General features: G+C 51.5%; 2 protein-coding genes across 6 annotated transcripts in view; both read left to right on the top strand.

Annotated features, from left to right (window-relative positions):
* Window positions 1-4,453, top strand: part of SRGAP2 (SLIT-ROBO Rho GTPase activating protein 2) — a gene marked incomplete at both ends in the record, with an annotated part of 78,712 nt that extends 74,259 nt beyond the window's left edge. For 4 of the 5 annotated variants that reach the window (XM_079546499.1, XM_079546498.1, XM_079546497.1 and 1 more), the window contains 2 exons: window positions 1,122-1,449; window positions 4,070-4,453. In XM_079546499.1, coding sequence (XP_079402625.1) covers window positions 1,122-1,449; window positions 4,070-4,453 — 712 coding nt within the window. Of the gene's footprint in view, window positions 1-220; window positions 267-1,121; window positions 1,450-4,069 lie in introns of those variants that run through there. The other variant, XM_079546500.1, reaches the window with a different exon arrangement.
* Window positions 4,454-12,149: 7,696 nt separating this feature from the next.
* Window positions 12,150-21,433, top strand: IKBKE (inhibitor of nuclear factor kappa B kinase subunit epsilon; the record flags this gene model as incomplete). Its single annotated transcript, XM_079546297.1, has 20 exons — window positions 12,150-12,236; window positions 12,860-13,000; window positions 13,144-13,273; window positions 13,617-13,798; window positions 14,115-14,275; window positions 14,679-14,789; window positions 14,867-15,046; window positions 15,174-15,376; window positions 15,757-15,821; window positions 15,899-15,990; window positions 16,437-16,538; window positions 17,346-17,421; window positions 17,529-17,641; window positions 17,942-18,018; window positions 18,215-18,254; window positions 18,431-18,532; window positions 19,979-20,075; window positions 20,496-20,608; window positions 20,819-20,890; window positions 21,400-21,433. The coding sequence occupies 20 exons, from the start codon at window positions 12,150-12,152 to the stop codon at window positions 21,431-21,433; spliced, it is 2,178 nt and encodes a 725-aa protein (XP_079402423.1).
* Between the last annotated feature and the right edge of the window lie 1,594 nt (window positions 21,434-23,027).

The following is a 23,027-nucleotide window of genomic DNA, read 5'->3' as shown; positions in this document are numbered from 1 at the left end:
TCTTGCTGTTATTTATGGTGTGAGCTGTTGAAGTGTGCAGTTCCATCAGAGATCTATGCAATGAACAGACCTTTGCTGCAGCTTCACCACCTGCTAGGTTTTGGTAGCGTTGTGTGTAGTGTTTGTAAGGGCAATGTCCACTCCAGTAGTTCTCCCTTTACTAGGGGACCAGATATTTAGCAATAGCAGCGTAAGACTCATTTTGTTGTTTTTTCTTTAGGAATGAATCTTCTGACCTATGTGTGAGCAGACTTGAGCAAAATTAAATCAGATGGTTTCGCAGTGACAGTTGTGCCACCCACTGAATTATTATTTGGATGCCAAAATCCTACTGGAGTTAACACTTTCTTGCAGTTATTCGTGGGGCTGGTGCTATATATAAATGGATCCTTCCCTGTATAATGGATGCCAAGCTTCAGACCTATGGCATAAAGTGTTCTTCCGCAGTGGCCTTTGTATAATTGGAATGGAATCATGCTGTCAGACCTCATGGTGCTGGGGTAGAAACTAAATTGTTTGGACCAGTTTACCCATTTGATGTCATGTTTTGGTTGATCTGTGGCCCCGTGTCGATAACGCCTTATGGTCCTGCTAAAGCAATGAAAAAGAAAGCTCTGTTACCACCAGCAAATATTGGAAATGATTGTTGACCTCAAACTATGGGGTTCTCTGCTTGCCAATCTCTGAAAATAACAACTTGATGCCTTGGGCCGGGAGCTTAGTAGACTTATACCGTGTCCTCCAGTCAAAACATTGTAGCTATGCTCTTCTAATGTAATAAAAACACATCATCAAAACCTGTTGATGGCACAGAGGGTTTTTTTTTTGTTCAGAATTAAAAGATTTACTTCATGACCAATTTAATTACGTTCCATCCAAGCTTTCTGTTTTTGCTATGAATGTGCACAGCTGCCAGACTCCTGTTGTTAGAAGCGTTACATGGAACGGTTTATAACTTCACTGTTTCACAGCGACTCCTAAAACCCTGGGTGAACTTTGTAATGTGGATATCTTTATGTCTCTTCCCATTGTCTTCTGTGTTGTTTTGGGGGGATATCTTCAAATGACAGCCCGTTACCTGTTCCTGCTTGTATTGACTTGTTTTGCTTTTGTGACTGAAGGCAAAGAAAGAAACCAGAGTCAGGCAGCATCAGAAGAGCCTTCCGTCAAAGTGACAGCCATGGACTAGGTAGCTCAATGGCAGAACCAGCCTCCCCAGGAGCCATAGCCGGTTCCAGACCCTCATCTCAGCCCATTATGAGCCAAAGTCTTCCCAAGGAGGTTCCAGACAAATGCTCCATCAGTGGCCACGGCAGCCTCAATTCTATCAGCCGACACTCATCTCTGAAGAACAGGATAGACAGCCCTCAGATCCGGAAAACTGTGACAGCAGGGAGGTCCAAGAGCTTCAACAACCACCGGCCCATGGACCCCGAGGTGATTGCACAGGTAAGGAGTTGCTTTGCCTTCGAGGCCCTTCTTGAGTAGAATCACAGAGTGGCCTGGGTTGAAAAGGGCCACAGCGATCACCTGGTTTCAACCCCCCTGCTGTGTGCAGGGTCGCCAAGCATCAGTAGTAGATTTGCAGATAGATTTGGAAGTAGTAGATTTGCAGGACGTTGGGTACAGCTACGTGGTTTAATACAAAGTCTGCATTGATCTGCTGTGCCTTCCCTTCTGGCAGTGCAGTATTAACGTGCTCCACGTGAGGTTTAGTCTTTCAGCCTCACTCTGTGCGAGGCACTGAGACTTCTTTCAGGAGGGGAAGATAAACAGCCAGCTCCTTACTCCATAAAAGCTTGGTCCTCTTCTTTATTCAGAATCTTGCTTCGACAATAAAAATGCCCACTTCAGAAAGTTGCACGGATTCCAAAGCTGTCAGCAAAAAGATTAAACAATCCTAACTTCAGGACTTGAGAAAAGTGCAGTATTTAGTGTCAATTGAAAGTCCTCCTGTTGGTTGTGCAGACTTGCCTGTGGTTTGGAGGCATATGGAGAAGTACAGTCAAAATAAAAGCAGGCTGCCGAGTTGTGCAGCGTTCACAGTGCCATCTTTATGTGCTTACAGGGACCAGCGTGATTAAAAACCAGCTTTGGACATAATGCTCCTCTAGTTTTCATTACCTGTTTGTTTAGACAAGTGCCTTGAAGTGAGGGCAGGCTACCAATGCACATACAGCTGTGCTTCAGTTTTACAGAGCTCTGCTTTTGGGACTGGCTCCACGTACAGCAAGGAAAGTCTTCCTGTGCAGCTGAAAAGGAATGGTGTTCGTCATACTTTTTTCTTTATTCTTTGCTAGTTTTGAGGCAGGATTGCAAGTATTTGCAAGTATTCCCTCTGCACAGAACCTGGTCCATTCCTGCTTTTGGAACCATGGGCTGCCACAGCAGTGACTGCGAGCACGAATGCAAGCTGTGTTTTTGCATCTGTGGTTCTGCGAGCAGAAGCAGAACAGAAAGTAATTAAAAGTCAGGTTTTGAAGAAGTGACAGCTCCTGATGGGGGGAACGATGTAAATGTTGCAGATTCCTGTGTTCCTGGTAGGATCTTCCCTTTCCCAACTGTTGGATGTGCCCGCACACGCATGCTTGCCTGTACCAACTGCTTTCAGTATGTGATGCATCTGTCTAAAGCTGAGGAATGCCTGGGTCTCAGGTTACAGGCAGCTCTGGAGACCTGACTTCTTGGCCTCTTTCGGTGCAGAAGTCTGTGGGCTTCTGAAGAGGAGGGGAAGAGTGGTGGAAAATTTAAACTGTGTTCTTATTCACAAGTCGGCAGCGTCAAGTCATAAATAAGGTCTGAATAAAAATCTGTGTTTTGCCCTTTAGCCCGTTTGTTCCAGTGGAGTAATAATACACAGGTCGAGTCTTCGTAATTCATCGTCCTTCCAGGGCTTTGGTTGATATAAATCAGTTTCTTTGTTTTTTCAATTAAGCTCCAACTGAAGTCATTCTGTCCCTTCCTTCTGAATGTTAAGTCCATTGTTTTCACTGCAGAAATCTGGGGTGGGAGAAGAAAAAAGGAAAAGAGAGGAGAGGGGGAGCTGTGTGAAAGGCATTTCTCTGAGCCCTACAATATCTGTTCAAATGCCATTTAATAACCATCCCACATTTTCTATGTTTTCCCCTGACTTCCTAAGCAAAATCTGCCTGGCCTCGAGACAGACTTGGAGGGATCAGATTGCTGTCTCTGGTTTCTTCCACTGTTCTCAGACTGATGAACCTTCCCCACTCCAGCCTGTGCAGCACAGGGTGGCTGAGCCCCTCTGCTCTGAGCTCTGTGTGATGTGGAGGTCCTGACAAAGCTGGGAACAAAGCAGCCACTGTTGTTCATATCAGAATTCTTCTGATGTTCGTGTCAGTAACTGTAACGCTCGATAGAACGATGGGGTGCCAGCTGGAACTTCTGCATTTCTGATACCTTCTGTTTTTTGGAAACGTTGAAGTTTTGAGTCCTAATAGTGTTATGGGAAGGTAAGACCGCATGGGCAGCAGGAAAGCCAGCAAGGCAGCAACAGCACATCATAGAATCACAAGGTTGGAAAGGACCTACAGGATCATGTAGTCCAACCGTCCTCCTATCACCACTGCTACCCACTAAGCTACTAAACCGTATCTCATAGCACCTCGTTCAGAGTTCAGCATTCAGTGTCGGAATCTTCAGCCTCTCCCATTCCTTTGCATATTTCCTCTCCTAAATCTCCCACAAGAATGGCCCCGTTGCACCACGTGCTTTTGTGTTTGCTGCTGCATTTTGGGATTGTAGTCATCTCTGATGGCTAAGCAGCAGCTGGAGACGTTGGGATCTGCAAAGGACTGAAGTCGTGTTAGCAATTACAGTTTACTCCCCAATGGTGAGAAATATTACTCGGTGCATAACGTTATGTAGCATATGTTTGTCTTGGGGCTCACTTTGACACTTGAAGATGACCTTCCAGTTGACCTGCCAAGATGATCTGAGCACTGATGTTTACAGAACGAAGGGGAGCGTGTAGTTCTCCAGCACTGACTTCTTCCTACTTATTTACGTGTCTGACTTACTCCATTTCATTTCTCTTTTGTGTTTGCAGGACATTGAAGCTACGATGAACTCTGCTCTGAACGAGCTGCGGGAGCTGGAAAGGCAGAGCAGCGTCAAGCACACACCAGATGTCGTCCTCGATACTCTGGAGCCTTTGAAAACATCCCCAGTGGTGGCTCCCACATCCGAGCCTTCCAGCCCCCTGCACACCCAGATCCTCAAGGACACTGAGCCAGCCTTCCAGCGCAGCGCCAGCACGGCCGGCGACATCCCCTGCACCTTCAGGCCAGTGAAGTCAGTCAAAATGGCCACGCAGGTCAAACCCCCCGCAACGCGGCCAAAGCCTGCAGTTTTCCCCAAAACCAACACCACAAGCCCTGGCGTTGCCTCCTCTGCATCTCAGCAGCCTGCTGACAAGTCCTGTACTGTCTGATAAACTCGATGCTGCTCTGTGGGTCCAGCCGTGTTGTTTCAGATGAAGAGACTGTGCTAAAGACGTTAGAATTCCTATTTAATTGAATCCTGAACTTGTGCTGAAGGTTTGTGGTGAACTGCTCCCTCCTGCTGGGAGCAGACTCAGTGCTATCAGCCTCATCCTGGTGGTGTCCGTAAGGTGAAGCCCTTTGTGCCACGCGTGGGAAATCCAATATCAGGTCACTGTGAAGCTGAGGAGGAAAACAAAACAGCACTGAGTTGGATCTTGGTTTCTCACTGACGCCTTGCTCCAAGCGTTTGGCTGCTGGAGGGAATATTTGGCAGCGTCATGTTTTGAGTACTGATGTAGTGACTTTATATATAATTCCGTGTTTCGTCTATGGCAGGGGAACAGTAGGGTAGGTTTTAGTCTATTGCATGTTTTGGTGCCACTCGTTTTGTGGAGCTTGGACGGGCTCCTTCTTGTGCATTGTTACGACGTCGCCCGCTGGTGCCACTGTGGTTAAGGGTCTGTCTGGACTTCCGTGCCATCCCTGGGTTTTGTTTGTTTGCTGCCCCGTTCCTCCCCGCAGGGCTTTTGGTCATCCAGCCTCATCCTTTCGATGACACGTCATGAAAAACAGCTTCCTCTGGGATACTCGTAGGTTTTGTGGAATGATACGTGATGTGTGTATGTGCAGATATGAACAGATATGTTCCTGGGGTCTAGGAGCGTAACAAAGAGCCCAGTTGTTGCTTATGGACAATCTGGCTGTTTTTCTCCTTGGCTCTCCCATATTTAAAAACAGCTTCATTGTTTTGCAGTGTACTTTTAGCCCATGGGCTGCGATGTGGCGTGTGGGCTGGGGAGACTGAATGTAACAACAAGCAAACTTCAGAAATGCAGCATCCTCTCACGGGGTCCCACTTGGTAACGCACACGTTCTTGTTTTGGTCATGTATCAGGATGGATCCTTAACAGAAATCCCAGTGACAAGCACTGTAAAACTTCGACCACAAGTTCTCAAGCTCTGTATCTTCCCTCCCCCCTCCCCCCCATTCCTCCATTCCTCACTTCAGGGTGAGCTGCCCTGGGGTCTGCTCTCATAGAGCAGCACTGCGTGGGACGGTGCCATGGCAGCATGCAGATCCTGGAGTGCTCGTGTTGGATGGCTGCCTCTGGAGGACTCCGGACATTGGAATGAACTTGTAGTACATGTATTTATAGGGCAGGCAGCAAATGCTTCAGCCGTCGGCGGGCTGCATGAGCTCTGTTTGTGCTCTGCTGAGAATTGTCCGTGATGCTAATTAACACTTATTTAATTTTTACTAAGGAAGGCACGTGTGCCACTCGCAGCAGTGAGAAGGAGCTCGTGGTCCTGCGAGAGAGGAGATGGACTGACCCTCACTCTGCGTTGTTCCCAGGCTTTTCTGGGGTTTAAAAAGTAGCTGCGCATCTGATGTTTTCATCAAGTAAATGCAGGCAAGGGCAGGATAAGAGAAGTTGTTTCCCTCTTCCATTTTTCCTTCTGGTTTTAAATCTATAGGCTTCTCCCACTTAGCTTCCTTGTGACTGCATTGTCCTGACGATTGGCACTTAGCAATTAAAGAAAGAAAGAAACAAGCAGAACTTCATAAAGAACCGTTTCTTAAATGTACTTTTGTCTTGGATTGAAGGATGTTACTCGGAGAAGTGAAGGGGTTTCACTGTGTCCATCCCCACCTGTACAGAAGTCATACAGCTGTATTACGCCCTGCGGGAGGGATCCCCCAGCGACCAGCCAACATTGCTCTCAGGTTCTGATGGACTTCTACCACCAAGGAATCACTTGGTCTTTTGGGGAATAAGAACTGAACTCGCAATTTTTTTGCTCAGGCAGAACTTTCTGGCATTTACTTTACGTAGGGAATTTTTGCTTTTGTTTTGTTTGGTCGCGTACGACCGATTACTCTGTGTCAAGAGCAGGATCTCTGTGAAATTTACTTTGACTCATTTGTAATGCCTTATTTTCTTTATATTTTTATGCCTAGCATTCATGTTTCTAGGAACAAGTGTCCAGCCACGCACAGCACATCTGGAGGAGATGCTCTGTTCTGTCTCTGAGGTCTGAACGAGTGGAAATTGAGAGATAAAGACTTCAGGTGACTCTGTATATGAATTACTGTGCTTATCTCTAGCATCCACAGCTCTGGGACAATCCTACTCCAAGAGGGACATGCTTAGCAGGATAAACTGTATACCGAGCAACTCAACTGGAATTTTGGTGTGCACTGTGATCGACACTTAAACCTACAGCAAGCAATATGGCAGACTGAAGAACTTCTCCTCTTCTGCGTGGCCTGGGCTCGTCCAGCCAGCAGGAAACGCACAGATATGGGGGGAACTCGAGGAGGAAATCCGTCGCTCAGCTGCTTCGCTCCGTGAGCATCCCAGGCTGAGCATCGTTGCCATCGTGGTTTACTGCCATGGGGCACTGGGGAGGTGGGGAAGGAAAACTGGAGGTGTCCACACCGCCCTGCAGAGGCAGCGGGCGTCTGGTGCAGGAGGTGATGGTGTGGGTGAGGAAGGCACGGTGGTTTGCCTGGGGAGGTGTCGCCCTGACTTCCTATCTTCGTGTTCAGAAGAAATATTTGCTCTTCCATGGAAATTCTTTCATGACTTTTATGTAATGTATGTGTCGGATATAAAGACAAGCAGTGTTTGATAACTGGAATAACGTATGTCTGTTTGATAGTGCTTGGTATGAACAAAGGCTTCTTGTTCATCAGATGTTGGATTCGAGTAATCCAAAGCGAAACTTTTAAAATAGGGTTTTAGGTGAGCAGTCTTATTAGTTTGGGAAGCTGTAACCTCTCATGTTTTATTTCCCTTGTTGGGAACTGAGCAGTGTGCTTTCATGGTTGCTAAATTTCTGCCTCTCTGAGGCAATCCAAAGGCTCTCAGTTATCTCTTGTGTTCTTCATGTCAGAGAAGAACATGTCCCATGTTCTTCAGTGGGACGTGAACCAGCTCTCTCACTTGATCTGTACTGGCTATTTTCTTGCAATGAAAATGATTAAATAATTAGAGTGCACTGTGACAGCAGAAAAAAAAAATCCGTGTTCTATATGTATGTATTTTGATACCTGTTGAAAAGGAGTCTTTGGGTTTCCTGTGATGAATACCTCATATGTTGAATTTTTTTGGGTTTTTGTTGAATTGTATTTGTTTTTTTGTTCTTTTTTTTTTTTTTTTAAGGCAAGATTGTTCTTGCTCAAAAGTAGGTTAAGGTAACCAAGTTCTCATAAATTTATTTACAGAATCCAAACCCTTCAGAGTTCAGCAAGAAATTCCATCTGTTCCGGTTCCTATCTGGAGTAATGTTGAGGCCATGGAGGTCTGTGCAGATGGAGTTTGCTGCCTCATTTCTTTCCTCCTGTGTGTCAGAACCTCAGATTCAGTTGAATTCAGCTGCGCGTGCTTTGGGTTTTGCTGAGCGTTTGAGGGATTTTCTTCCAGGTGTCTCTAGGTAGCACTTCAGACCCTTTGCATCCATTTACCTGACGGACTGGAATGCTCTGCGTGCAGAGGGAAGCCTGGAGGCAGGTGGTGGTTCTCACAGTGCGTGGTTTGCTCATCAGGCAGCTGTGGTGATGGAGGAAGGGCCCATAGGGACAGCTGGAGGGGCTCCTTGACTGGTGGGCAGCTTGTGGTCCCTGTGCCTGGCAGGATCCGGCCCTGACCTCGTGGAGATGCTCTGCAATGAGCAGATGCCTTTCTTCACTGCTCTATGAACCACCAGCAAGGGGAAAAACGAAACAAAACAAAAAACCATAGGAACCTTTAGGCACTCCCATCACTACCGGGGCAGAATGAACAAACGAGGGCTTTATTTATTGTGAGGTTTTTAGTCGTAGCCTTTTTGTGGGCTCTGCTGGCAGCTGCGGGGCCACGGCTGGAGGTGCTGAGCTCTGATGGGCCGTGCTGAGCTTCGGCTCTGAGCTCACACATCACCTGCTGAGAACCCTCCTGGATCCACTCCTGCTCGTCTCTCCATTTCCTGGTACTTGAAACCAATACTTGACCGCAGCGGTGCTGGGCAGGGCTCAGTTCTTGGGGCCTTTGGGTGGACCTGGAGAAGCCAACGCAACTCAAGGCCTGAAAAATGATTATATATATATATTTTTTTCCTTTTTGTGCTTCCTATAATGTGGTCAGTTACGAAAGCGTCGTTCTTTGAAGATGGGCCAAAAAGAGGCGAGGGCAGCTCCCTGCTGTGCTGATACTTGAGGTACCACGCTTGGTACAGGGTAAACACTGAGCGGTTTGCAATGGAAACAAGAGGAGGATCCTTCACTTAAAGGCACTGTAGTAACTTTATGCTTGAAGTGGACTTCACCCTTCCTTTCTCTTCAGGCGCAGCCCTGTGGTTGAATAAATGAAGTCCAATGGACTTGGACTCGTGTGCGTGTGCCAAACTGCTGGAGCAATACTTGGAGCAGCAGGTTCTGTACCAGACCAGCTCTATGTAGCCAAAACAGGGCCAACACTGAAACCACCTCCGATGCACATTGAACAGCAGCCACGTTATGGTTCGACTGTACTGGAGTAGAAAATCTGACTGCAAAGTCTGGAAACTGCATTCTGTTGGTCCAAAGCTTCAGTCCCGCAATGGGCTCTGCATTGGGGTTTTGGGTTTTGTTAACAGCGGTTGTTTGGTGGGATGGGATGTTCTTGCTTCAACAGTTTCCATTGTTTCATGTCTTCTACACCAATATATATATGGTGTATATATTAAACCGTGTAAAGTTGTACTTTGTATATAGAACTGTACAATATGGAGGTACATCCTTTTTTTTTTTCTTTTTTTTTCTTCCTTTTGGTACAGTATTGTACAGTATTTAGGAGTAATATGTGTTGGAAATGTTAAATCCGTACTTGGGGCTACGAACTGTATTCATTGTCATTAGCAATAGTTTTGGAGAAATAAATGTTTTGGGTATGGTGGAAACGCTGACCTATGGGTGCCAATGAATGATGTACGGAGTGGGTGCTGTGGGTGTGCCTATGGGTGCAGGGGTTGGAAGGAGAGAAGAATCATCCTCGTGTGTCTGCAGACAGCACAGCCTTGTCCTGAGTGCTGGGCTGTGTGTCCATCTGCTCCTGCACACACCTATCCAGCGACGGCAGGCTTCAGCAGGGCACACATTTCCCTTGCAGTGACCTGGTTTAAAATTGCTTAATCTTCATCGTTTTCCTGGAGAGGATGAGCCTCAAACTGTCTGGGAAAGAGGATTTGAGGTTGGGATTATGGATTGGGTCGTTATTGTTATTGCTGGGTTTGCCCCCCATCTCAGTGTATGTTTTTCAGAGCAGGGTGAGGGAAGTGTGTCAGGGCTTTGTCACGTTGGATTCCCTTTGTCTGGGATCCAAGGAATGAATTATTTACAGTGAGGGCTGATGTATAACCAAGCTGTGCTGGGGTGACTACGCTGTGTCCCCACATCCCAGGGCAGCTGTGGGTGCTCCTCCTGCACCATTCCATCCCCAGTCTTATGGTTGGTGCTTGGGGACACAGCAAGGCTGCCAGCCCAGCCCCATGTAACAGCAAAGGCAGCTCCCTACAGACTCCCCGTTGATTTCCAGGGGATGCAGCTGCACGTTGGTTGGTGCTTTTTAAAATTACATGCAGTAGGAAACAGTAACGGGGTGATGGCCTGGTAACGGGGTGACACAAACAGAAGGTTTGGGGCATTAACCCACTGGCCTGGAGGTGGATGCTATAATCCCTTAAAGCCCTCTGATCCCATCCGTGCTCGCTGTTGGGGCATGCAGCCCTCCCACTGTTTGCATGCAGCAGAGCAGAGCACAGCTGGGATGCATTGCTGGGGCTCTGCTGCCATCAGCCGGTGTGAGCAGTGCACAGTGCTGAGCTGCCACAGGGAATCAATTTTGGGCTGTCATAAAAGCATCAGTTATTTCCTACTGTCGGCCCAACTCGACTCATCTGTCACTTAAAAGTGACGTGTGTGGGTTGGACGTTGGAGGAAAGCTTTGCTTCGTGCTTGCTTTGGGGTTTTATTGCTCCCAGAGCCGTTGTTTCACTTTCTTTTCCCTGCTGTGGGGCAGTGATGTGATCTGAGCTCTGCTGCCTTTGGCCCTGTGTCACTTTGCAGGTGTGCTGCCCATCAGCAGCTCCCCAATGGGTTTGAAGGGCAGCCTTTGGCGTGGTGCAGAAATAGAGCTCAGTAATAATTAGCAAACGATTCAGGTGCACATTCTGCGTGCAGACCAGTGGAGCACCGCATCCACTTTGGGATGCATCGTGTGCTGCAGACCCGAATAGCAGTGTGTGCTGCATTTCACCAGGAGAGCTCCTCCAGACACACATCCTAAAAGAATACCTGATAAAGGGGGTGTGGGCTGCTGGGGTTGAGCAAGGCAAAGCAGCAGGAAGCAAGCAGGAACATGAGCCAGGCCCTGCAGCAGCAGAGGACCCCGAGCACAGTGCATCTCACCCTGCATCTCACCCTGTCCCATGTCCCACCCTGCTCCCACATCCCCCCCCCCCACCAGCTCCAGCCCTCTGCTGTGCCTGGTCTGTGTCCTGCCTTGCTCTGGGGATGTCCCACACTGTAACTCCGGCCTCTGTTCCCGTGTGACCACATCTATGTGCATGTGGGGACAGCAGTGCTGTGACTGTTTGTTGCCATGAGGAGTCCCAGAGCTTTGACCCAGGGTGAGAGCAATGCTGGGAGTGGACGGGGAATGCCCCGAATTGTCCCCACTGCCCTCGGCTCTGTGCTGTGCTGGGTCTGTGCTGCTCATGCTGGGGGATGGGTTTGTGGCTGGGGAAGGAGACAGTGGTTTTGCTCAGTTTGCACCTGCTTCCTCTTTGCCAGTTTTGGGCTTTATTTGGGGCGGTTTTACCTGGGTGTGAAGGACTCACAGCTCTGTGCCTTTGGCTCCTGCAGTGATAGGAGCTGCAGTGCTGCCGGCGCTGGGGTCTGCAGGAACACCCCCAGGGAACGTTAATTGATATCCTGTGGTCTCAGGGTGACCCATCTCCTCCCAAGGGCTGCAGGCTTCCCCATCACAGCTCTGCAGCACCCACGAAGCAGCACGGCGCTGCAGCCTGCTGACATCCCAACTCTCGATGCTGTGCCCCGTGTTGAGGACACAAAGAACAGCGGTGACTCCACAGAATGGCACAGAGGGGACCACGCAGAGCACTGCTCAAACCCTCAGCCCTTACCCCTGGCTCCCTGCCCTATGCAGCGTTGCACGCTGGCCGTGCCCAGCACCATTGGCCCTTTCCAGCCCTGTCCCAGCTGCCTGTGGATGGCTGCAACTCTGGGAATTTTTTTTCTCAAGCAGGAAGCTGAAGCATTTCCTCCTCCAGCCGCAGCCGATGCTTGCAGAGCGAGTTTTGCAATCCCGTGGGTTTCTGTTCTGCAGCGGGGAGGTGCCTCTCTCCACCTTGCAGCTCTCCCCTCCCGTACTTTGTTGCATCCGCCGTTGTTGCGCTGCCGGCCCCGACAGGTCCCAGCGAGCAGCGGGGTTTGGCGGAGCACGGAGCAGCGTCGCTGCCTCCCATGTGCAGGTAGGAGGAGGGCAGTTGTGCTGTGCCTGCAGCTGTGCCGTCCCTGCCGCTGTGCTGTGCCTGCGGCTCTCCCATGCGTTGCCGGCAGCAGAGGGGAGAGCAGCGGTGACGGCGGTGCTCCCGGTGCAGGCGATGCAGAGCACCCCCAATTACCTCTGGAGCACAGACGACCTGCTGGGCCAAGGAGCCACGGCCTGCGTCTACAAAGCCCGCAGCAAGGTGAGGGGGGGGGGGGGACGGACGGACATACGGCCACCCCAGGGCAACCAAACCCCCGTGCCCTCCTGCTCTGTCAGTACCAGAGCTGCTTTGGCTTTATTTCTATTTTCCCCTCTGTGGCTCTATGGGATACAAGCTAGTTTTGGGGCGAGCTCTGCGCTGTGCACTATGCAGTGCTGCTCCCCCAGCATCAGGGTAGGGGGGGGGGAATGCCTGAAGTTCTGTAAACCCCCAACTACGGCCATTTGCATGCTTCATGCAAACGCTCGCCAGCGCTGGGATGGAGACTCACAGCCCTGCTGTTCTGTGATCTTCGTTCAGTGAGCGCGGGGCAGAGGTGAGTTGGGAGCAGCAGAGCACAGCAGTTGGATGCCCCCACCCCACTGCAAACCTCTCACAGCGCTGCAGAAACGTGCGCCCCCCTGAGCATGTGGGTGCAGGGGCAGGAAGCAAACGGAGCGAGCGGCGGTGTTTGCTTTTGCAATGCAGGAAGCCGAGGCTGCCTGTCAGAAAGCAAGCTGTGCTCGAGTATTGTTGGCACCCAGAGCAGCAGTGATGCTATTGGCGCTGTTAGGGATGGGGTGAGCCATCATTCCCTTTTCCTCTTTTTCCTCCTTGCCCAGAAATCAGGGGAGCTGGTTGCTGTCAAGGTCTTCAACAAAGCCAGCTACCTGCGCCCGCAGGAAGTGCAGATGCGGGAGTTTGAGATGCTGCGGAAGCTGAACCATAAAAACATTGTCAAGTTATTTGCAGTGGAGGAGACAGTAAGCAGGACTGGGACCCTCCCTCCTACGCTGCTGTGTCCAAGCAGAATCCCAGGGCCCCATTGATGATGGGCGACTGGTCTTTCTGGGGGGGATGGGAAGGTGGCTGTACAGCCACCCTGCCTTTGCCCTGCTCCCCGCAGGGCAGCAGCAAGCAGAAGGTGCTGGTGATGGAGTACTGCTCCAGTGGCAGCCTGCTGAGCGTCCTTGAGGACCCTGCCAACGCTTTTGGCTTGGCTGAGCCCGAGTTCCTCGTGGTGCTGCAGTGCGTGGGTGAGCAGCATCTCTGTCTCAGAGCCGTTGGGATTGAGGTGGACATCGGGCACTGGGGCTAACCTGTGTGCTTGGAAATGGCACCGCAGGGTGGTTGGGGAGTTTGGCTTTGGGGAAAGCCCACAGGATTTCCCTTTCCAACAGCTTTGGGAATGGGCTCTGCCCCCACCGCTGACAATTCAGAGCTGTGCAAACCCACGTGTCCCCTGCTCCTCCCCATTCCCCAAAGTCCCAATTACTGATGTGATCCCCATTAATGTGCAGCCACCCCCCGGGGTTTGTCCCCACCTCTGTCCTTCTCTCATTTATACAAACACAACAGCTGTTCCGCACCCGTTTCCAGTGGCAGGGATGAACCACCTCCGTGAGAACGGTGTTGTGCACCGGGACATCAAACCTGGCAACATCATGCGCCTGGTGGGGGAGGACGGGCAGAGCATCTACAAACTGACTGACTTTGGTGCTGCCCGGGAGCTGGAGGACGATGAAAAGTTTGTGTCTGTCTATGGGACAGAGGAGTACTTGGTGAGTATGGCCCCAAGGTGTGCAGGTGGACAGCATCCGTCTCTCCATCCAACAGTGAGGCGCTGCATGGAGAGAAGCAGTGATGCTCAGGGCCGCTTTCAGAGGGGCTCTGTTTTTTTGCAGTGAGCTCTCAGCTCGTAGCATCACAAGCACTGTTTGGTGTCGAGGACGTGGCGCTTAGAATCATAGAATCGTTCAGGCTGGAAAGACTGCTAAGATCATCCAGTCCAACATCAAGCCACCTCCACCATCAGGGGCAGTTTTGATGCCACCCTGTCGAGCTCGGTGGGCAGTGATGCTCTGCTCTGCCCTGCAGCATCCCGACATGTATGAGCGTGCTGTCCTGCGGAAGCCACAGCAGAAGGCATATGGGGTCACCGTCGACCTATGGAGCATCGGTGTCACCTTCTACCACGCTGCCACCGGCCGGCTGCCCTTCGTGCCCTTCGGGGGACCCCGCAGGAACAAGGAGACTATGTGGGTACCTGGTGCAGGACAGCACTGTGTCCCTTATAGCTGCATCCCTTAGAGCCTAGGGGTAAGTTAATGATCCCATATAGCCTAGGGGTAGGTTAATAACCCCATATAGCCCTGAAATAAGGTAATAATCCCATCCAAGCCTGCAAGGCTTGCAGTGCAGCTCCAGGCTGCCTGCAGTGTGAGGACCACGCCTGCACATGACGGTAAAGGACATGTGTTCCATTTACTGTGTTTGCCCTTTACACTCATCCTCGTGGCTCTGAGGTGAAGCTCCTCAAAGAGAAGGCAGCATTCAGAGAGGCATGGAATTTTTTCACTCTTTCTTGGACTGTTCCCTCCCTCTGCTCTGCGTTTTTGCTGTAAGCTGTGCCTTTCCCCATCCCTCTCTGCTGCACCCCAGGTACAAGATCACCACTGAGAAGCCCCCCGGGGCCATTGCAGGCGTGCAGCGACAAGAGAATGGCAGCATTGAATGGAGCTACGAGCTGCCCCTCACTTGCCAGCTGTCAGTGTGAGTGTCCCCATGGGGTCCCCTGCATACGATCACAGCAATACAGATGTTCATCTCACCTCCTCTTGCTGCTGCAGGGGGCTGAAGGATCAGCTCGTCCCCATTCTGGCCAACATCCTGGAAGCAGACCAGGAGAAATGCTGGGGCTTCGATCAGTTCTTTGCAGAAACCAATGACATTTTGCACAGGATCGTGGTCGACGTCTTCTCCCTGCAGCAGGCGTCCTCGCACCGCATCTACATCCACTCCTACAACACGTGAGGGTGCCCAGCGAGGCTGGGTGGGTTGGGGGGCTCAGCTCCTCAGTGGCCTCGGTGCTGTTTTGCTCCGAGAGGACATTTGCAGTTCAAGAGGTGGAAATCTGAGTGGTTTTTTCCATTTCAGTACCAGCAAGTTTTTAGATGCTGTCTTCAAACAAACCGACATAGCCCCTCACCATCAAGAATATTTTTTTGAAGGCCACCCATACGAGTTGGACCCCAACCTCCAAGCCCATAATTTCTGCAGAACAGCCCGGCACAACCCTCTGACCCTGCTGAGCTGTGCTGAGCAGCCAGAGGACGTGGTGGGCCTGAGATACAGAGACCGTGAGTACTCCATCTGAGGTGCATTGCAGTGCTCCCCATCCAGGGCGTGGGGTGGGCACCATGGAAGGTTTGCTTTGATGACCACCACCCTGCTGGGCTCAGGGGCAGCAGGGTTAGGAGGCTGCAGGCTTATTTTTTCCCTAAGATTGCAGCATGGGTGCGATGCTCTGCTCTGCAGGCGGCTCGTGCCTTCACCCACCTCTCCAAAAACATAGATGCATGGAACGGCTTGGGTTGGAAGGGACCTCAGAGGTCATCCAGTTCCAGCCTTGGAGAGCTGCCCTCAGCCTCGGGCAATGCAGTGCTCCAGTGCTTGAGCAGCTCTGGGATTTGTTGGGATGTCCCTCCTGAAGCGCTCTGACCGCTCTCCACCTTTCCAGCGGCTCTCGACTTCCCCAAGTTTGTCTCCAAGGTGGACGTGGTGGCCGACTGCAGCGCTGCCAAGGTGGGCAGAGGAGGGGGGACGTGGGGAAGCCCCAGCAGAGTGGACACAGCCGCCGTCCCCATCCCTTTGCTTTGCAGAGCGCCGTGGGCGCCGTGCACCAGGCGCTGCGGATCGCGCAGGAGCTGCGGCGGTGCCAGGAGCTGACAGTGCGGGGGCTGCACTGGGTGATGTGAGTGCTGGGCGCCCCTCTGCTTCAGTGGGAGTGTTGTGTTGAGTTTTTGGGGGTTCTGTGGCAGGCGGTGTTGGAGCCCTGTGTGTGGAATGCACGTGTCAGGCTGGGAGGGGACTGTTCCCAAATGGGGACTCGGTGTTTGAGGTTATTCCTACCCAAATTTGCTGCTTTCAAGTCAATTTTTTCCAGTCTGGGAGGTGCTGGGAACACATCATCTTCCTCATTAGGATTAATTATCACTGTGCATTTTCCCCACTGCACTTATTCCCTTTGGGCAGGAGCTCCTTGCGCTGCGTCCTTGCTCCCTGCAGAGCAGCATCCTCACACCCAGCACTCCTCCTTTCTTATTGCACCCAACTCCTTGCTTTTCCCTGAGTCGCACGAGCCCTAAAGCTGATGGCATAGAGGGCACATGATGCACTAATTACTTTTTCTCCTGACAGTGGCAACCTGAGGTCTGAGTGCTCGAGGGTTTTGGAGCAGAGGAGAGGGGTGCACGCGGTGCTCTCTGGGCTGCAGCTGATGGAGGGGAAGACCCGTGGGCTGTAAGTGCAGGGGGTTCCATGGGGCTCTTACAGCCCACGATCCCAGAGTGGGAAAGCTGCCCTGGGGTGCTCCCAGCCCTCCTAAACCATCTGCAATGGGATGCTCTTTGTGTCCTTTATAATTTTACTTCTTTTGTACCTTTTATGTCATTTTATGTCCTCGATACTCTTTGTGTCCTTTGTGTCCATCAGAGGGGCTCCAGTAATGGAGCATTGTCTCGAGGAGCCTGGGGCAATCCTTGCCCTGTTTGGCACCCACCTCAATGCTCTGCCCCAGGCAGAACCAACCCCATAATGTCTAAAATAACCCACGCTTACTCTGCTTTTTATTTTGTTGTTGCATTGCAAAGTGCCTTGCTGCTGGCTTGCCTTCCTTTCCTCTTTTCAATTCAGGAAGCTTCTTAATTTCCATTTCATCTGAAAAGATGCAGACGCATGGTTCCCATTGACTTCAGTTGAATTCATGTAGTTCCAAGGCACTGATGCTGCCTCTGGATGCGGTGCTCACCCATCCTTTCCAACAGGGTCTGGATTGGGCTCATTTCTGCTGGCTTCAGCAGCTCACACCCGTACCAGCTGCGGGAAGTGGCAGCATCTTGAATGGCACGGAGCCAGCTCACAAGAGAACAATTTGGGAACAGATTGCACGCAACCAAGAGAACTCATACCAGCCAGTGCTTTGCATCGTGTGGCTCCGATTGGGTGCCCTGAGCTTCCCCATGGAACTGCTATATGTTCTCCTTGCTCGGGTGATGGCTTGTTTTCACTCCTGGATATTCAAGATGGTTCTGTTTCGGCTTCCTGCAGGTACGAGGCCATTCCTGGGGGCAATGCACTGCCAGCCCTGAAGGACGTGGCTGCAGTGAAGATGCGGCTGCAGAGGGTGAGCAACCAGGGGGGAGGGAGGAAGGAGCACCCATGGGTGCGGGCAGCTCTGGAAAGAGTCGTTCTCACCTCCTATTGTCCCCCACCTCCCATTGATCTCTGCAGGTGGCAGAGGAGCTTTCGCAGTGCTCCCACAGCATCTTTGACTTCCAAGGGGCTCTGGATGGGATGGTGTCTGAACTGGTGCAGCATGGGCAACAAGCTCACGAAGACAAAAGGTTCGTAGGTACAAAGACAGTGGGTTTGTAGACACGAAGACAAAAGTTTCGTAGGTACAAAGATAGTGGGTTTGTAGACACGAAGACAGCGGTTTGTAGACACAAAGACAGTAGGTTTGCAAATACTAAGACAAAAGGTTTGTGGATATAAAGGCAGTGGTCTACCCAAATGCTCTACCCAAATCCCCATGGCTGTTTTCAGTTTGATTTTGGGTTGAAGTGTGTACGTTGGGGAGGAAACCTCAGTCTCACACCCCCCTCCCATTGGCCTCACCCCTCCTTGCTGGATACAACTCACAGCATCCAGCAGATCGAGTGCTGTCTGGAGAAGATGCAGCTCATCTACAAGCAGTTCCGCAAGGCCAGGACGTGTCCAGGTGAGTTTGGGGCACTGAGCTGCAAGAGAACAAATGATTTCCCTTTGCTGGTTTATATTTCTGTGCTGTGAGATTAACCCTGGGGATTGCTGCTCTGAAGAGCCCCTGTGCATTATAGGATCACCCAGTGATTGGGTTACAAACCCAAGAGGTGCAGAGCTTGCTCTGATGGTGCCCTGTATCTTTCCTCCCACAGCACTGGGCTACAATGAGGAGCAGATACACAAACTGGACAAGTGAGTGGCACCACCCCACCCTTCCAGCCCCACACTGGCATTGCTATGGCATCCCAGTGGGATGCAGCATGTCTGTGGCTCATCCAGGCTGAGGAAGGACAAGGACATGTGGCTCCATGAGGAACCAGTAGTGTTCATTTCCATGCCCATTTTCCTGTTCATTTGTCCTCTTTCAGGGTGAATTTGGGGCACTTAGCCAGGAAGGTGCTGCTCATCTTCCAGGAGCAGTGTGCACAGCAGTACCAGGAGGCTCTGGCCCTCCATGGCAGCAGGGTGAGGTATGGATCCAGCTCATGATTTTGGGGCTATTGATTCGGTGTTGGGATGGGGCCATCCGTCTGATATTAGGAGGTGGATTGGGCCATTGATGGGCTGTGGATGTTGGGCTGTGGATGGGGCCATTGACCTGGTGTTGGAATGGGGATGGGGCCATCGATCTGGTTTAGGGCTGTGGTTGAGGCCATTGATTGGGGAGTTGGACTAGATGACCTTTAAAGGTCCCTTCCAATCCTAAGGATTCTGTGATTCCTGATCAGTCTGGTGCTGGGATGGGGATGGGACCATTGATTTGACACTGGGCTGTGGATGGGGTCGTTGACCTGGTGTTGGGATGGGGATGCAGCCATTGATCTGGTATTGAGATGTGGTGTTGGGATGGGGGATGGGGCATTGATTTGACACTGGGGTGTGAAAGGGACCATCGGCCTGGTGTTGGGATGGAAACATTGCTTTGACACTGGGCTGTGGATGGGGCCGCTGACCTGGTGTTGGAATGGGGATGGGGCCATGGATCTGACATTAGGATGTGAATGGATGGAGCCCGTAGAACTGCTGCTGAGGGACTCATAAAGTAGCAGTGAGTCCTTAGAGCAGCAGCTCGGCTTGACCATGAGCAAACCTTCCCCGTGTCTGCTCTCACCCTGTGCCACGCTCTTTAGAGTTTGGGGACAACCCCATTCCATGTAAACATGCAGCTTCCTTCTTGCAGCCTCACTCCTTGCAGCGGGGAATGGTTATTCCATCAGGAAAATATTGCTATTGAGACAAAGAGATCCACTTGTTAGCAGTGCCTTTCTGTTAAGTGGTGTTTGGGGAATAAAGCACAGAGCAGGCTGCCCTGCATTGCTCGAGCACAGGAGCAGAGAGCAGGGGAGGGGAGGGCAGCTGCTGTTTCCTGGGGTATTTTTGCCTGTTTTTCCATCTTTAGGCAAAATGCACTGTGAGTCACGGCTGGTTCTTTAAAATTAGTTTCACTCCAGCAGTAATTGCCTTGTTTTGAGTTTATCCCTGAGCATTTGTGGCGGTGTGGGTGTTTTCCTGGGGAGCAGAGGTGGACCATTCACCTGAAATATTCTTCCCTTTTTATTTTAAGGGCAAACCAAAGGGTTTTTTTTATACAACTGTGTCATTCCTGGTGCACTTCACCCCGAGGCACCCAGCATTGGCAGCAGCAGCCCCAGGGACAGCACTGCACTGTGGGCAGCAGCAATGCTCCTGAGCCGAATCCCACTTAAAGCAGCGCTTTCCCTAATTAATTAGTTTGCTATTAGTGCTGTTTGGATAGCAGAGCTGCAGCCCTAATTACAACACCGTTGTGACTCATTTGCTTTCCTTTGGGATTTTAACTCGGATCCGGCACAGTTTGCAGAAAGAGGAATTAAAACCACAGAAATATCAGTTTGACCAACATTGAGCAGGACGTTTGCTCTTGTTGCCCTTCCCAGGAAGGTCTGTGAGATAAAGAAGCACCTGAAGAGGCTCAGCAACCACATCAGCACTTGCAGCGTGGAGGCCAGCGAGTGCCAGGACTGCCTGCAGCTGGTGGGTGCTGCAGGGTGCAGGGTTTGCAGGGTGTTGGTGTTATACTTGGAGTTTCTGGCCTTTTGCTCAAAGGTTTGGAAGTTTGCTTTGCCCCACTGAACAAAGCAATGGTTGGATGAACCCCTGGCAGTGCCACTCTTGCTCCAAAACTGGATTTGGGGAGTGGGTTTGTGCTCAATAAGGAAGCTGCCATCACAGAAAGGCTGAAGCATCGCCTCTGGTTGTGGTGATGGATTACCTGACATGCTGCAGCAGGGCTGGTGGGTTGGGTTGGGTTGTTCTGTTTATCCTGAGGAGTGGGTGAGCTGGGTGTGACCGCGTGTGCGTCATTGCCCTGAGTGTTTTGTCACCCTGGGGTAAACACGGAGGGCATGCACGCGAGCAGCTCATGTTTGAGCTGTATCCTCTCCATCTCTGCAGGCTTTGGACAGGTTTCTGCAGACAGTTGTGCCAGAGAAGCACAGCCTGGCCCTGGTCCCTGCAGTGCCTTTACCCGTTCCCCTAAGCCAAACGCGCCAGGAGATGGCTTTGCAGTGAGTATTGGGGACAGTTTGTCCGTGGGGCAGTTTGGCACTGCAGAGCTGGTGTGGGGCTGGGAAGCTGTGTGCAGCCTTGGGCAATGCCCTGGTGCTGCCAGGTGCCATCCCAGTTCAGGGAGAGGGAATGGGGGCATCTCCTGTGCTCCTCTGGGGGATGGAGGCAGCTGAGCTGTCCCTGCTAAGGGCTGGGCTGTGTCTGTGCAGGATGCAGGAGCTGCTGGAGCAGATGAAGTCAGTAACGTGCAACCTCCAGTTCAACAACGGCATCATCGAGCGGTGAGTGGAGCACTTGGAGAGCCCTGTGTTCTGCACTGGGGCCGGGCTCTGAGCACAGCCACAGCTGCCCCAGCAGCAGCACACCTGCATCACCCTCTGACAGCAGAGAGAGTTTGTCTTTTTTGGAAATGTAAGCATAACCCCCTGCAAATGCTGTGCAACACCTGCCACCCTCTGTGCAGCCCTTTCCCTGTGCTGCTCCGTGCTGCAAAGCTCAGCATCCTGCTGCTGGCACAGCTCCTTGGGCTTCTTCCTCTGCATGCTTTCTCCCAGGGCCTTAATGCACACCAGCAGTCTGGTTATGCATACCGAAATCTCAAAGAGTTTCGATCTGGATTTTAAAAGAAAGCCATCAGTGTTTCACCCCAACCTTGTTTGTGTAGGACTGAGTGCGGTGCTGCAGCAGCACATCCACGGTGAATGCAATGAAGGAAGAAGGGAAGAAATTACAGAAGCAGCCCAGGGTCAGCATTGCCTCTGTAACCCCAAACTTTGCTCTGTTCCCGCAGGCTCAGCGGGGCTGCTCCTGCTCCTGGGGTCTGAGCAAGGTGTGTTTGCAGCTGCAAAAGATAACAGGGGATCACTGCCAGCACCACAGCTCCTGCACCATGCACTGCTCCAACACTGCCTTGGTGCTAAAGCAGCTCTCTGGATCCTACCTCTGTGCTCCAGCACCTTTGAACAGTTCTCCAGCGTTGGGTGGCTGCAAGCCTTGAATATTTGATGAGAAACTGATGCAGCGCCAGGTTTTTCCCTTTTAAAAAGCGCTCAAAGGACTCGATGACTTTCTGACTTCTCTGTATCCCAGTGTCAGATGGTGAAGAGTATAGACAGAGAAATTTTCTTTTGCCTTTTTGCCTATTTAGGGAAATTCTATTCTGGCTCTGCACACCGAGCCCAGGGCAGGAGGGGCTGCATCCAAAGGAGGAGATGACAAAACTGGTTCCAGTGCTGTCACTGCACCCTGTCACCCTCCTCCTACCCTTGTCCCCAACCCCAGCTCAGCCCCATCCCAGCACTACTGATGGCTGTGGGCACAGGAAGCTGGGGGAGGTTTCTCTGTTCCGATGCATTTTTGTAAATATAACTGAGATCTGTCAAAAAGAATTGCTTAACGTCAGCTTCTGCCTTTAATTTGCAGGGTGAAATAGTGCAGATGGCAAGGCTGGGCAGCAGCAGGGACGGGGCCAGGAATGGGGATGGGGATAAGGGAACCCAGGCAGGAATTCACTGGGGTGTCTGAAGCTGCCCTGGGCAGAACACCCCTCTTCTTCTCCATGGAATGGCACAGCTGGGGAGAAACTGTTCCCATCCCACCGGAGCACCGAGCTCTGTTATCGCAGGTTTCTGTTATGCTCCAAATTTCAGACTGGTTTTGGCTTTTACAAGAGGTCCTGGATTCTTCTGGTTATTGCTGAGTCAGTGCTGAAGGTCCCAGCAAAACCCTGGGATGACTCCTGCAGCCCTGGCTCAGGGTTCAGCGATGCCTCTGCAAGGAGAGGCCAGGCCATGGTCTGGGCAAGCCGGTCTGACTCAGCACAGGGAGGCTCAGCCTGCCTGCCTGAACCCATCCCTTGGCATCTGGCTCTGCCCTTCACCCTCCAGTCCTCTTCCCAGTATGTTCTCTGGAGGTGAAATGTGCCAGCTCAGCCCAAAGCCTTCAGCTGAGGCTCACAGAGCTGCTGAGCTGTGGGAGCTCCGGTTTGTCCCCAGCCCAGGGCTGGGATGGTGCACAGAGGGAGAGCAGCACCGCAGAGAGGCAGAGCCCAGAGCTGCTCCTTGCATTGAGGAATATTCCCACATTCTGTTGGGACACCTATAGGGATCTGATGCAGAACAGCTTCCTTCTTGCTGCAGCTCTGCCTGGCTCTCAGCACAAGGGGAGCAAGGCACACAGCACACCTCAAAGGAACAGGGAGCAGTGGCTCCAGGCTGTCTTGGCTTCATTTTCTTGTAGGAACAGGAGCATCAGGAGCTGCCCCTGTACAGCAAACCACTTCTGAGTGGTATTTGGCACCAAATCTGTACATTCCCATTCATTTTAATTGTAAAAACCAACATCCCGACTGCCAAACCCAACCGCTCGCTGTGGAAGCAGTGGAGCTGAGCCACCTCTTAAAAGCTTCTCCCCTGCAAA

The sequence above is a fragment of the Tetrao urogallus genome, assembly GCF_951394365.1.
Source record: "Tetrao urogallus genome assembly, chromosome: 24".
Classification (NCBI taxonomy): domain Eukaryota; kingdom Metazoa; phylum Chordata; class Aves; order Galliformes; family Phasianidae; genus Tetrao; species Tetrao urogallus.
Note: the sequence above shows the minus strand (reverse complement) of the source record. Positions and strands in the feature narration are given on the sequence as shown.